Source organism: Mirounga leonina, unplaced genomic scaffold (assembly GCF_011800145.1).
Source record: "Mirounga leonina isolate KUSES-001 unplaced genomic scaffold, KU_Mleo_1.0 Mir_168, whole genome shotgun sequence".
NCBI classification, from domain to species: domain Eukaryota; kingdom Metazoa; phylum Chordata; class Mammalia; order Carnivora; family Phocidae; genus Mirounga; species Mirounga leonina.
Genome location: NW_023270426.1, coordinates 25449507 through 25463989, shown reverse-complemented (window position 1 = coordinate 25463989; position 14483 = coordinate 25449507). Strand labels below are relative to the sequence as shown.

At 50.6% G+C, this 14483-nt stretch overlaps 1 protein-coding gene across 1 annotated transcript; it reads left to right on the top strand.

Annotated features, from left to right (window-relative positions):
- The first annotated feature begins 2505 nt into the window (after positions 1 to 2505).
- GNPDA1 (glucosamine-6-phosphate deaminase 1) lies at positions 2506 to 14197 on the top strand. Its single transcript, XM_035014354.1, has 7 exons — positions 2506 to 2545; positions 3422 to 3551; positions 6682 to 6783; positions 8440 to 8622; positions 9653 to 9837; positions 11703 to 11877; positions 12768 to 14197. Exons 2-7 carry the CDS (start codon positions 3428 to 3430, stop codon positions 12866 to 12868), a joined length of 870 nt encoding a protein of 289 aa, XP_034870245.1. The 5' UTR covers positions 2506 to 2545; positions 3422 to 3427; the 3' UTR covers positions 12869 to 14197.
- The last annotated feature ends 286 nt before the right edge of the window (positions 14198 to 14483 follow it).

The following is a 14483-nucleotide window of genomic DNA, read 5'->3' as shown; positions in this document are numbered from 1 at the left end:
GACTTATTGTTTTTAGCCATTGAGTTTTGGGATCATCTATTATGCAGCAATAGATTACTAAGTATCCTTCCAGAATTTCCTCTAACTAGCCTCAGGGTAAAAAAAAAAAAATTATTTATGTTTTCACTCATTCATTCACACAACTATTGAACTTAATGGGGTATACTTGGCTTCAGACATGGCTAGATCTAAGTGGATCAGATGATGTCATCAGGATTCTGTATCACTTTTCTCTTGGTTCTGCTTTTCTCACTGGCAGCTCTAAACTTTTCTGGATTTTGCAGCTCCCCACAATGTATCTCCCCAAAATACCAACATAAACCCCGAGAAAGACCTGAGTCATCCACCATAACAATGAGTCACATTTTCAACTTTAGTCACAGAAAACTCTACTAACAGTGGCTTAACATTTAAACCATAGAATATTTATTATTTACTTAGAAGAAGTCCAGACGCAGGAGTCCCAGCACTGGTCAAATATTAAGGACTTAATGTTCTTTCTATCCTTCACTCTGTCCTTATGCTTGCTGCCTCATGGTCATAAAACAGCTTTTCCAGCTCCAGGCATCACATCTGCCAGCAAGGCAGGAAGAAAAGGGAAGGAACAGACAGTTTGTTTTGCAAGCATGTCACTTTTCTCAGAAAGCAGAGTATCTTCCCAGAGCCATCTTTTTACTTCACTGGCCAGAACTAGGTTATCTGGCCACATCCTGGCTGAGAAGCTGGGAGAGTAGCTAACTTTCCAGAGGCTACAGTGGGAAGCAGCAAAGGAGAAGGAAGGCTGTGAGTGGCTGTTGGGTTAGTATCTTCCGTGTCTGCCTAGTCGTGAATCAGTCATGGCCAGGGCCATGGAGCTCTCTAATTGATTAGGCCAGAGGGTAGGACCAGCTTCACAAAACCCACATGAACCCCAGGGCCCAAGCAGGATTTTCTGAGGCTTGGGGCAATGTGTTTACGCAAAGCAAGGGCAATGGAAGAGTACAAAAACATCCATCCACAGGACAGCTACAGAGTGTTCCACTGTAAGGATGAATCCACAACTCTTTGAATTAGCCCATTTTGGTTCTAAAACGAGAATGGAAGAACGGGTATGGGTAAGTTCAAACCCAGACATGCAGTGGGAGGAACATGAGGGGCAGGAGGTTAGGGTAGAGGGCATTGCAGGGTAGAGAGTAGGCTGTAGGGAGGCTGGGAGGACATGAGGGGTAATCATGGCTGGCCATGAATGCCAGGCTATGCTACTGTTCCATCCAGTACTCACAATAGATACCTGAGATCAGGATTACGTATCCCCATTCGGTCCCCATGTTTTAGAAGAGAAAATTCATACCTGGAGAAGTTGAGTCATTTGCTTGAGTCACTCACTCAAGAACCAGGGATTGACTAAACCAGATCTTCCTGATTTGCCCCCTAGCTCTCTGATTCCAGAGCTGCCAGGCTTAAGAGAGACCTGGAACTGATTCCCTACAGAAAGCATAATGGGGGCGACAGGCCCAATTAAAGTCACATGAAGTCACTCTTCCTGGAACGATGGGAATGCAGCTGCTGGAGACCAGGCCCCGTTATCTGATGTGTTTGGAGATTGGGGTTGTGAAACAACTACAGTGCTCAAGCTGAGATGAGGTTTCTGACTGCATGGTCTTTCTGTGTGTGTTTTTTGTTGTTGTTGTTGTTGTTGTTGTTTTAACAACTAAACCAACACTGAGGCCAAAGAACAAGTCCTTAGAATTGTAGAGGTATTAACCCCACAGCCCCATCTCATCAGGGCCTCACCAGCCCAACACCACCTCTATCGAGCTGGGCTGGAGCTGCAGCTGGGCCCCAGGGCAGGGGTGAGCCCAATCATGGCACCTGTGGAATACGGCCACCTAGCTCCCTGTGGACATCATGTGTGGTGTGTTCCCATTTCTGTAAAATGTAAAATATATTCAAGGAAAAAGATTTTGGAAATGTAGCCTAAACTCTCAGCAATGTTATCTTGGGGTGGGGAGCTGGGGAGACCAGGGACCTCCCTCTTTCTCTAATATAGACTGCTGTGAAGATTAAGATTAAAAAAAGAAAGAAAGAAAAATCTAATTATATTTAAAGCAAAAAAGCTGTAATATTTACGTAAAAAAAAATGACACCTAAAAAAGTTAAATGGAAGACAGAGCCAGGCCCAATCCCTGAGGCTCTAAGGAAGCGATTTTGCTCTTCCTCCCCCCTTCCTCCCCCCAGCACTAAAAACCTGGCCCCAGCCCCCGCCCCCCCGCCCCCCCGCCCCGGGCCTGGGCACTGCATTCCTCGGGCCACCTGGAGCCCCCAAGCCTCCGGGCCGCACAAAACCGGCCTCCAAGCCTCGCCTCCCACAGCTGCTCCCGGAGCCGAGAGGAGAGGGGGGCTGGCCCCAGGCAGGGCAGAGTCCGCGGGCGGCCAGGGCCCCGCAGCGGGCCCCGCAGAGTCAGCCCCTCGGGCGGAGAGCGGCTCCGCGTGACCCGGGGCCACGTGACCCGCGCGGGGCGGGGCCGCCGGCGCAGTTGCTGCAGGCGCCGCGGGAGGTGTCCGAGTAAGTGGGGAGCGGGGCTGGCGGGGACCCTCCTCGCGGGTGGGCGTGGGCGGGGGTCCAGGCGCTGCCCCAGCCTCGGGTTCCCCAGGAGCCGGGAGCCCAGCGAGCTGCCGGGACCCCCCTTCCCGGTGCAGGGCCGGAGGGGCGATGGGATCGCGATCGGCGTCGGGCAGACACTCCCGTATCCTTCGGCTGGCCGGGACCGCCATCCCCGCCTCCCACCCTGAGTGATCGCAGTGCGGGGCGATTACATTGACCCCTTGTGCTGTAGGGGAAACTGAGGGTCCACAAAGCAAGGCCGACGGGAGCACCCCTCTACAGGGGAACACACGTCTCCAGGCAAACTCCATGGCTCTCACCTGCTATAGTGGCCCATATAATCCCATGACCCCTCTATTGAGGAAGAGGCCGTGGGTACAGACTATCCAGCGCGTGGGGGCAGAGAAGTGGGGAAAGGGGGCTGGTCGAGCTACAAGATAACAGCCAGCATATTGAATAGTGTGTGGTTTAGATGCCCTCATTTAATATTCACCATCGTGAAATTTGTCGGGTAGGTCCCCATTTTCACGTAAGAAGAAACCGGCTGGGAGAACTTGAGTCCTTTGACCAAGGTCCTGCGGTTGGTAAATGGAGGAACTGAGAGTAGAAAACCCCGGTCTGTCTCACAGCAGCGCCTCCTGGTGGGTGGTGGAGGCGCTTGGCCCAGCCTATTAATTCCTCTGTGAACCGAAAGTTGGGGTCTTCCTCTTCCTTGCTCGGACACCCTGGGGAGAGGTTGTTGCTGGGTGAGAAGGGCTTCTCCCCTCTCCCCAGCCACCTGCATCCCTTTCTCCCTGTCCCTTACCACTGACTCCTTTTGTCACCTGCCGCCTACAGGACAAGATGAAGCTCATCATCCTGGACCATTATTCTCAGGCCAGCGAGTGGGCAGCCAAGTACATCAGGAATCGCATCATCCAGTTTAACCCGGGGCCAGACAAGTACTTCACCCTGGGACTTCCCACTGGTGCGTTGGGGGATGGAGAGGGTGCCATGGATTGTGGGGGAGTGAGTGAGCATTAGGATTTTTAAGGGGCCAGGTACCTGGGCTCACTGAGCCAGGGGACTTACAAGGAGGGGTCTGGGGTGCTGGTGCTATGAGTGAACAGCCCTGCTTCCTGGAAACGCAAAACAAGAGGACCCAGCTGCCACTATGGTTTGGTTTAGGTCCTGCCTGCTCCTGAAGAGTTCTGGAGTAGAAGGGATCTCGGTTAGGCAGGAAGAACTTGATTTTTCAGCTCCATTCTAAGTCAGCCCTGACCACAACAGGCTGTCTCGGAGTCTCGGAGTCCGTAACAGAATTAAGTCCTAATGCCTTCAGGCATACATTTTATGTAATGAATTAACTTCTGTGCATCTCTTGAGTGCAACTAGCTGAGTACCATCCTTGGCAGAATTGATAGTCTACTCAAAGCATTTTCTCTAAGGTTTAATTAGACACAGGACCTACTTGAAAAACAGCCTCAGTTTCTTCTAGAAAAATCAGCTTATTGCCTTTATGGGAGGATATCTATTTTGACCCCAGCTCCTCAAGGCATATGGTCCTGATTCTTTCTCTCCGAGTTTGGGTGGATTTGCCCCAGTGTCCCATCCACTAGAGCAGGGGCCTTCAAACTTTTTCTGTAAATGGTCACATAGTTAATATTTTACACTTCCCTGGCCATAGGGCCTCTGTCGCAACTACTTAACTGTCCATGTAGCTCAAAGTCCGCTGGGGACACACATAAATGAATGCGCCTGGCCGTCTACTGATAGAGCCTGGTGGATGCTCAGGTCTGAACTCGTATAATTCTCGCATGTCACAAAGTCATACTCTTGATATTTATAAACATAAAAAGTGTAAAAACCATTCTTAACTGATGAGCTGTATAAACACAGGCAGCAGGCCAGATTTGGCCTGTGGGCTGAAGTTTGTGGGCCTCTGCACTAGACGTTTGTGGGAGCATAGCTGCACGTATCTGCAAAACCACCAATGTCTCGGGCCCTGGAGGGGCTGCACTAACATCCTGTTTGCTAACCGTGGAGCTTCTCTAGGTCAGAGTCTCTGCTTCTGCTGACATCCCTCCCTGACGCCCCATCACCTGCACGATCAGGTCCCAGCTCCTCAGTGTGGCCTTCAGGGCCCTCCAAGACCTGGCCCCCTCCTGACTGCCATTCCTGAACGAGCACAGCATTTCCATTTGGGTTCCTTGGAACATGCCTTCTGTTAGGTGAAATGCCAGTCAGGGGTTCTGGGTGGAAACCAAAGAAACCAGCTCTGGCTAAGTTACGCAGAAAAGGATTGTATTGGCTAGATAACGGGGAGCTCACAGAATTGAAGGGAAAGCTCGAAGTCTGGAAAGGGGACATGACATGACGAAGCTCAGGGGAAGGCCAGGGAAGCTGTGGGGCTCAGGCACGGCTGAGGCCCTGGCACAGGGACAGACTGGTGATGGGTCGGGGGGAACTTTGATTCAGCAGGTATTTAGTGAATGCCCACCATATGCCGAGCTCTTCTAGGTGCTGGGGATACGACGACAAACAAAAAAGACATAAACTCCTGCCTCCTGAAGTTTAAATGGTAGTAGGAGAGACAGACAATAAGCAAGTTACTTGACAAAATAGAGTATGTTAGGTGGTGATGAGCGAAGGAGAAAAATGAGGCAGGGAAGGGGGGATAGGGAATGTCTAGGCAGAGGAGGGGGCCCGCAGTGTCGGATGGGGTGGCAGGGAAGGTTCTTCCGAGAAGGCGACATCTGAGTAGAGGCCAAAAGAGGTGAGAGTTGTGCAGGAACCTGAAGGAGGAGCAGGTGAGGAGCGGGATGAGTACGGGTGAGGGTGGGAACCCCGGGCCGAGTTACAGGGAGCCTTTGTTAGGACTGGTTATGACTCAGTGAAATAAGAAGGCATTAGTAGGTTGTGAAAAGAGTGATCTGATTTGGGTGGGGCTTTTTTCTTTCCATCCTCTCATTTTAAAAAATTTCAAATATTCACAAAAGCTGAAAGACTAGTACAGTACCATTCTCCTAGGCTCGCCCATTGTTAATATTTGCCACATTTACCCTTCATCTCTTCTGGCTCGTGTTCTCTGTCTACACACAAACACACACATACTTTTTTTTTTTATGAGCCACTTGAAAGTAAGTCCCAAACCTCCTGACGATTGACCTCTATATCTTTTGGCATCTGTCTCCTCAGAGTACAGACGTTCTCTTACCTGACTAACTACGATACTGTTATCATACCTATTAAAAAAATCATTCCATAATACCGTCTGTTACGCAGACACTAGTAACGTTTTTTTCCTCATTGTCCACATTTACCTTTTATAGTTTTTTCCCCCCAATAATCCAGTATCCAGACTTCACGCATATTTAGTTCTTTAATCTACAGAGGTCCTCCTGCCTTTTTTATGTGCTCTATGACCTTGACTTTTTTTTTTTTTTTTTTAAGATTTTATTTATTTGACAGAGAGAGCACAAGCAGAGGGAGAGGGAGAAGCAGGCTCCCCACTGAGCAGGGAGCCTGATGTGGGACTCGATCCCAAGACCCTGAGATCATGACCTGAGCTGAAGGCAGACGCTTAACGACTGAGCCACCCAGGCATCCCTGACCTTGACTTTTTAATGAGACTCAATTCGCAGGAGTTTGCTGCTCCTCGGGGAAGTCTTCCTGAGCCCACAGACTTGGGCTGGTCACAGCTGACATCGCTGCTTCCTGTCCCAATCCCAGCCAGTGAGCTCGTTCCGAGCGGCTGCATGTCTGGGCCTTCTCTGTGTCCCCATCATGTGGGGGACATACTAGTTGCTCACCGAACACATCAGGACGTTAGGTGTGATGTTTACTCGGTTACTGATTCCGGTCGTGCCAGTCAGTGGCGTGCTGACCACTGGGATTCGGCGGCGGACAAGACAGACGCAGCCCTGGCCTCCTGGAGCTCACGCTCTGGTGGGGACGTAGCCTTCGGAAGCACTGACGGGATGGCGGTTAGGACTGGCGCACCGGGGGAGGGCCTCAGATCTGTTCTCCCTGGTTCTCCCTGTTGAGCAGCCCTCATCCCTGGGTGTCCTCAGGAGCTGGGAGCTGAAGGGTGTTCATGGCTGTGGCCTCTCTCACAGGGAGCACCCCAATTGGCTGCTACAAGAAGCTCATTGAGTACTGCAAGAATGGAGACCTGTCCTTCAGATACGTGAAGACCTTCAACATGGATGAGTATGTGGGTGAGTCTGTCTCTTTCCAGGTCCTCCCCGATTCCAGGAGAGTCCTGCTCCTCCCCGTTCAGGCGTAGCCCGGGACGGGAATAGGGATGTCTCTGGGAACCAGTGAGGTTTGGTGATAAAGCTCCATTAGCGAAAGCTTTCTCTCCCAGGCCTTGGTGTACTCAGCTGTAAAACGGTGCTCTGAAGGCTGACCTTAGGTTGTAAGCATTAAGTGATCGAACAGATATGGAAGCCTCTTACACAGAGCAGCCATTTTATTTTATTTTATTTTATTTTTAGATTTTTTTTATTTATTTATTTGAGACAGAGAGAATGAGAGACAGAGAGCATGAGAGGGAGGAGGGTCAGAGGGAGAAGCAGACTCCCCGCCGAGCAGGGAGCCCGATGCGGGACTCGATCCCGGGACTCCAGGATCATGACCCGAGCCGAAGGCAGTCGCCCAACCAACTGAGCCACCCAGGCGCCCAGAGCAGCCATTTTAAATGTTAGAGTATCTCCTTCTCCTCTGCCTCCTCCCCAACTCCATGCCGTTTCTTTCTGTGACCAGTAATTGCAGATGGGCTCATCCCTCTGTGTCTGTGTCTGGTCTCTCCCTCCAGTGCTCATCCTCCAGCTCGCCTTTCTGCCAGGCACACTGGGAGAGGAGCAGAGACTGGTGTCCCTTCCAGTGCTGAAAAGCTGTACCTTGGTCTTCTGTCACCCCCGCCTACCCCCACCCCCACCATCATTTTGTAAGGCTACACTTCAAACATTCTTGTTTTCAGTTGTGGTAAAATAGACATAAGATTTACCATCCAACCGTTTTTATATGTAGAGTTTAGCAGCGTTAAGGATATTCACAGTGTCGTGTAACCAATCTCCAGAACTCTTTTCATCTCGCAAAACTGAAACTCTCTACTCATTCAACACCAGCTACCCATTGCCCGCTCTCCCAACCCCTAGCAATCATTGTTTTACTGCTTCTGTGAATTTCACTACTCTAGATACTTCATTTAAGTGGAATCAGAGAGTTATTTGTCTTTCTGTGACTGGCTTATTTCACTCAACAAAATGTCCTCAAGGTTAGTCCATGTTGTGGTATGTGTCAGGATTTCATTCCTTTTTAAGGCTGACATTAAACATTCTTCATGTTTAGTTACACATCCACTTGAAACTTTTTCTTCTTGGCTAAAAATCATTTTGCGGAAGCCCTGAGAGAATTCTCTCCAACCAGCTGGTGTTCAAGCTGGGGTTCAGGCTGAGAGGGGTATAACTGGGGGTGAATGGTGGGGTGGGAGGCACGGGCAAGGGGTATGCTTGCTTCCTGTCCCGGATGGGCCAAGCCCTACCCGCAGGTTGCAGGCCTCCTCCAGAAGGCCAGAGTGACCCTGGCCTCCCGCCTATAATTACTCCCTCGTGAAAAGGAGATGAGAATGAGGGGATTTCTCAGGCTCCCAGGGTGCAGTCGCTCTGGGCCAGTCCTGCCGTCACAGGTGGTGGTGGTGGGTGGACACGGGGATACCACCCCAGCCAGTCGTGGCTGATCGCGGCCTGGTGCCCAAGGCCCCCTGACGGGCGTTCCCCATCTGTGGACGTCTGAGGGCATCCTGGCATCCGCCTTGGGAGGAGGGCTCTGGCTCAGCCTGCGCATGACCGAGTGTCGCCATGGTCCCACAGGCCTTCCTCGAGACCACCCGGAGAGCTACCACTCGTTCATGTGGAACAACTTCTTCAAGCACATTGACATCCTCCCAGAAAACACCCACATTCTGGATGGGAATGCGCCTGACCTGCAGGCTGAGTGTGACGCCTTTGAAGCGAAGATCAAAGCCGCAGGGGGGATTGAGCTGTTCGTCGGAGGTGAGCTTGACACTGCGGCACGTGTCCAGGGCAGGCCCAGGGTGCTGAGAACACATGGAGGGGGGACAGGACGCGTGCCTGCTTCCCAGCAGCTTCCTCACTGCACTGGTAATAGCAGGAACCATTTATTCCCCTGAGGAGGCAGGGAAGACATAGATAGGAGCCCTCACTCCCCGCCCTGGCTGTGCTGCTCAGTGACCGTGTGATCTCGGACCATCTCCTCGCTCTGCGCTCCTGTGCCTTGTTGGTCAAGTGAGATGTTTGGATTTGGACTCGAAGATTCTGTTCCCTAGTCCTGAGGTTTTATATGGATCAGTCCACGGGACTTACCGAAACAGTTAAAACCAAAGACTCCTATGGTTCGAGAAGATTCTGCACTCAGCCCCTGCACACTATATAGATAGCCATGTGAACCCCAGAGAAGTTTTGTGACTTGCCCCAGGTCAGCCGGGGCAGTGGCAAGAAAGCAGGAACCCAGGGTGTCCCCTTCTCAGTTGGTGCTCCGTCCCTCCCCTGGGCTGCTCCCTTACGTTTCCATCTTTTGCCATCTCTGGAGCCACTCACGGGAGTGTTAAGCTTTTACTGCTCTAGACTGAACTCTTCTTTACTTCAAGGTAGGAGGAAGAGGCTAAGAGGACTCCTGGTCAAAGATTTTGTAAACTTTGCAACCCACGTCCAGTCCGTTTTTTTATTTGCCGTGACTTCCAGCGGCAGGAGCCCTGACCACCGGCAGGAGAAGTTACCCTTCGATGCGCTAGGGAAGCAGAAGCTCTTTGGAGTACTGCTTACTCAGCTTTCCGAGGGTGGTCGCAAGGTGACCAGGTCGTGTGTGTGCCTCAAACAGAAATGGCCAGGAGGTGGGGAGAGGGGAGGATCTTACACTTAAAGCGCACCTGCCCCGGGTGAGTGAGAAAAGAGCTGTGAGTTCAAGGATTTTACACACCCCAGGTGGGGAAGGATAGGTCGTCCGTTCCTGAAATCTTGGATCCCTGGGACTGACAGGGCTGCCCTGGCTGTTTCTCCCGGGCAGGCATCGGCCCTGACGGACACATTGCCTTCAATGAGCCGGGCTCCAGTCTGGTGTCCAGGACCCGTGTGAAGACTCTGGCCATGGACACCATCCTGGCCAATGCTAGGTTCTTCGATGGTGATCTCACCAAGGTGCCCACCATGGCCCTGACGGTGGGTGTGGGCACTCTCATGGATGCTAGAGAGGTAAGGGCACATGGGCTCCCCAGGCCTTCCTTGGGGGGTTGGACTTGTCTTTCTGTCATTAACTATACAGGTACCACCGACAACACTTACTAAAAATGAAGGCATTATAAATACGGCTAGGGCGCCTGGGTGGCTCAGTCGGTTAAGCGACTGCCTTCGGCTCGGGTCATGATCCTGGGGTCCCGGGATCGAGTCCCGCATCGGGCTCCCTGCTCGGCGGGGAGTCTGCTTCTCCCTCTGACCCTCCCCCCTCTCATGCTCTCTCTCATTCTCGCTCTCAAATAAATAAATAAAATTAAAAAAAAAAAATTTAAATACGGCTAAAATCCCAGCTGATCCTCTCACTGGTCCTCCTTCCTCTTTGGAGGCAACCACTGGGCTATTCTCAGCGGCACCCTTTCCACACTGGCTACACGGGAGGCTGCAGGCTCCCCGGCCTCTGCTTACGCACCCCTTTGGAGCTTCTCAAGGCAGAGGAGCCCCGCACTACTCACGTCCGAATGGGAATTTGCATTTGCCCAGGTGCTGAGAGGGACTGCTGGTTCCCTGCAGTTGGTGGAGGTCGCTGTTTGAAGGGACCCTGCTACCCCAGGATATTTGTGGTTATGGCCTTGGGCTCGGGGACTCGTAAACGTGGAGAAGTGTCATTTAAATATAAGTGTCTAAACGCAGTTGAGTGTGTTTTTCCCTAGAAAGTTGGGTCTCATTTTAATTTTTTGTGGTTCCAGTTTCTTTACTGTCTTTCATTAGAATTTTAAAAGCATTTTCTCTTCTTTTCAGGGGTATATTCAGTGGGAAGCAGTTACTGACATTGTAGCTTCAAGTTTCTTTGCCCAGATCTGTAAACAAACATCTACATAGTGAAAAAAGCTCCCTATTTCAGGAGAACTTTTGTGAAATGCGGGAGGTCACCAGCTTTCTCTTGGGTGATCTCTGGGGGTCACCCTGCTGTGTTTGGCCGGACAGCATGGAAGCACTAGGGTGTGAGGGCTCTCCCTGTCATGGGAGGGTATTATAATCTGGGAAAGGATCTGGGTCTGGAAATCAGGAGTTCTGGGTCCTGAACAGAAAGAGTTGCATTCTCACTATGCCTCTGATGTCTCCTCTTTTAAGAGAGAAACAGTAAATCCTGTTCACAACTCCATGGTACATCGAATTACAGTGAAATCTAGAGAGCAGAGTTCCTTTACAATCACTTTCCGGCATTTATGTTCTTGATATTTTAACTCTTGAGGGAGTCTGTGCCTTTGTTTTGTTTGAACATAAAACATCACCCCAAGTCCTATTAGTCAGTCTAATACTTGGCATTGAGAGTGACCGGGTTAAGGGGCTGCCTTTGTGGGGATGGAACCTCAGCGGCCACACACACAACCATGACCATCACTTCCATGGCCCCTTGAGATGGTGCATATTGGAACCCCTCTTCTTCAGACTGCACTTGTGGAAACTCACCCAGCCTAGGACCCCCTGGGACTCTGTCCCAACTGCTGGGATTAGAGGCATGGGCCTTTGTCTGGCCTATGTGTTCGTAGCGGTCATCCAAGGTACCAGGAGGCACCATCACAGGGTGGGCTAGAGCATGGACTCCGGGTCAGAAATGCCCTGGGGCAAGCTCCTTAATCCCCTGGAGCGCATTTCCTCATCACAGAACACGGGGATGGTGATGCTCCCAGCCTCAGGTTCTCTGGGCAGTAAGGGAGGGAGCAGGGAGCAGGGAGCACGGTGTGCTGCAGGCTCACAACTTAAAATGGTCAACTGAAGACAAGTGCTTGCAGCCAGTGGGGGTGACTGGGCCAGAACTCAGGATTCTGGACTCCGGGCTCCACTGCTCATTCTCCATCACAGGCTTGTTTTCTGATCCCCAGGTGATGATCCTCATCACAGGTGCGCACAAGGCATTTGCTCTGTACAAGGCCATTGAGGAGGGAGTGAGCCACATGTGGACCGTATCCGCCTTCCAGCAGCATCCCCGCACAGTATTTGTGTGCGACGAGGACGCCACCCTGGAGCTGAAAGTGAAAACCGTCAAGTATTTCAAAGGTGAGGGGAGGGGGCGGGGAGTTTGGGGCATGCCGGGTGTGAGGAGCGGTTCTCGTGTTCTGGCTCTGGCCATTTTCATAGACAACTCTGATGTTAATAAAAACCACACCTTGCGGTCCCAGAACACACAGTCATTGCTCTTCCACCCATGACTGCAAGGGTCTATTTCTGGAGGCCTGTTTGTTCTACGGAGGCAAGAAGACAAATGAAAAATAGTCTGAGGGCTATGTGGTGATCTCTTGGCAGGGCTATTGAAGCTCAGGGTTGGGTTTTTTTTTTTATCTTTCCAGGACTCATCCAAGCCTTCCCTCTAGGTGGGGTGCTGAACTCTCATGAGGATCTTTTTCTCTTCTACTTTAAGAAGGACACACTGGGGGGCACCTGGGGGGCTTGGGCAGTTAGGTGCCTGCCTTCGGCTCAGGTCATGATCCCGGGGTCCTGGGATCGAGCCCCACATCGGGCTCCCTGCTCAGCGGGGAGCCTGCCTCTCCCTCTGACGCTCCGTTCCCCCTGCTTGTGCTCTCTCTGGCTCTCTCTGTGTCAAATAAAATCTTATAAATAAATAAATAAGGACATGCTGCTTTGGGCAAACTTAGGGGAAAACCCTCATTTACTAAGCAGGCAAATTAGGAATTTATTCTTTGGTGAAAAGATTAACCTTTCAATAGCCAACACCTCTAAAGAGTGAACGTACAAAAGGGCCGTGGATTCTAGCATTCATTGGGAATAATAAATTCTTTTCCTACTCTTAGTATTTTGGTCATTTGGAGCTACAGAGAAAAGGTGATGATTTTCAGTACTAGGCCAAAATTTGAGAGCTCCTGGATGGTGTTCATAATCGTGGAACTCTGCCTCTACTTGCATTAACTACCTTTTTAAATTTTTCACAGGTTTAATGCTTGTTCATAACAAGTTGGTGGACCCCTTGTACAGCATCAAAGAGAAGGAAACAGAGAAAAACCAGTCTTCTGAGAAGCCATACGGTGATTAGCCTGTGCTCATCCTAGCATCGAGTACCTCTTTAGGACAGGCAGAGCAATTCTGGAAATTGCCTTTATGAGGACAGAATTGTATTTCTTTAATCCAGAAGGGTTACTCCAGATAAATGGGTATACCTATTGTTCTTGGCTATGCAGCATGGAGCCTAGTCATGAGAGTTTAGCTACAGGGAGAAGGACTTGTTCTGTAACTACTTTAATCAGAAAAAAAGTCTCTGAAAAACGTACTCCATAATTTTGATGTCTGCCCTACACGGATTAGGGTTTTTTAGCTTTTGTTCTGCCTCTGGCACTGTTCTCATGTATAACACACTCCCGTCGGGAATTTCTATCATTACATACGCTGATTCTCAATTGGGGGTAGTGGGGGCCCCTGTATATTGGCCCAAACCTCTTTGAAAGCCCCTCTTGAGTAAGCCTGCCTCTCATTTGGGAGTCACTGTTCCAGATTAAGGAACAAACTCTTAACCTTCTGTTCAGTTACAAGTGCCATGGAAAGAAAATGATTCCTTACTTTCTTTCCCTAGTTGTTTTTTTTTTCTGCTCTCACAGTTGGCCTTTCCATGAACTCGGAGGACTCCTTGGGGGAGGAGGATCTGGGTGGCTAGGGCTAAAGAGAAGGCTTTTGCTGATAAACTCAGAGTCTCAAGGGGCCCAGCCACATCAAACTCCCCTCCCTCCGGGATCCTCTGGCACCTGGAGGAAGGCGGAAACCCTCTTCCCACCAGAGCCCCATGTTTTTGTTCCAAGGTCTCACTGGGGCGACAGATCCTGCCACAATGTCAGTGTGTTCAGCTAAGGAGATGGAGGCCAAGGCAACAGCTCAGTCGGGCCTAAGTTCAGTCACAACACGAGTGACACGTTCTCCTTCCCTGAGTGCGCCAAGACAATATACCAAATGCTTCTAAACTTGCCTAGTAATAGCCTTTCCCCACTTAAAATACCCTGCCCTTCCAACCGCTCAGGTTCCTGTGGCGCGCTCCGCCGTTCCCAGAACATCAGGAAATACAACCCTTTGCCCCTTTGTCTTTCCCCCTTATTCACAAAGTGAGTTTACTGCTCTGCCTTTGACTCTTAAGCCTTCGTGCAGTGGATGCTGCCGTCGCCTCCCTATTGCTGTGCCTGTTTGAAGCTGCTGCTTCCTCTCCTTCTGGGAAAGATCCTTCAGAGACTGGCTCAGGCCTCTCTTCAAATGCTGTGTCTGGTCCCAGTGTTTGGTCTTGAGCTTTTCTACGTGATTGTGCTGTCGTTCTGTCTTAGGCTAACGGATCAGTGGACTTGTTTACAATGTGATATTTTCTATTAAATCCAGTATTTTCAAATAAAATACGTCTTTGTGGACTTGCACCCCCAGAGGTCAGAGGGTGGTCTGGGTTGATATTTACATATTTTGGGAACAGCTGGTGAGCAACACTTCACACTCACTCCTCACAACGGCTCTAAAGGACGGCACAATCGTGGCAACTGGTGACCTCTTCAGTCATCAGGGGGAAAAGAAAATAGTTCGTAAAAATGAAGCACCTGTGGAAAATGGTGGCAATGAGCAGATGAGCAATAAATTGTGAGGTTCCGGCTGTACCTGGGATCCAAACAAGGATATAGCTTCTA

Excerpts from the sequence above, each read along its gene's own strand:
- GNPDA1 (XM_035014354.1), top strand. The coding sequence starts at position 3,428 with ATGAAGCTCATCATCCTGGACCATTATTCTCAGGCCAGCGAGTGGGCA. Across the intron at positions 9,838-11,702 it reads CTCTCATGGATGCTAGAGAG|GTGATGATCCTCATCACAGG; the intron begins GTAAGGGCACAT and ends TCTGATCCCCAG. Across the intron at positions 11,878-12,767 it reads AACCGTCAAGTATTTCAAAG|GTTTAATGCTTGTTCATAAC; the intron begins GTGAGGGGAGGG and ends AATTTTTCACAG.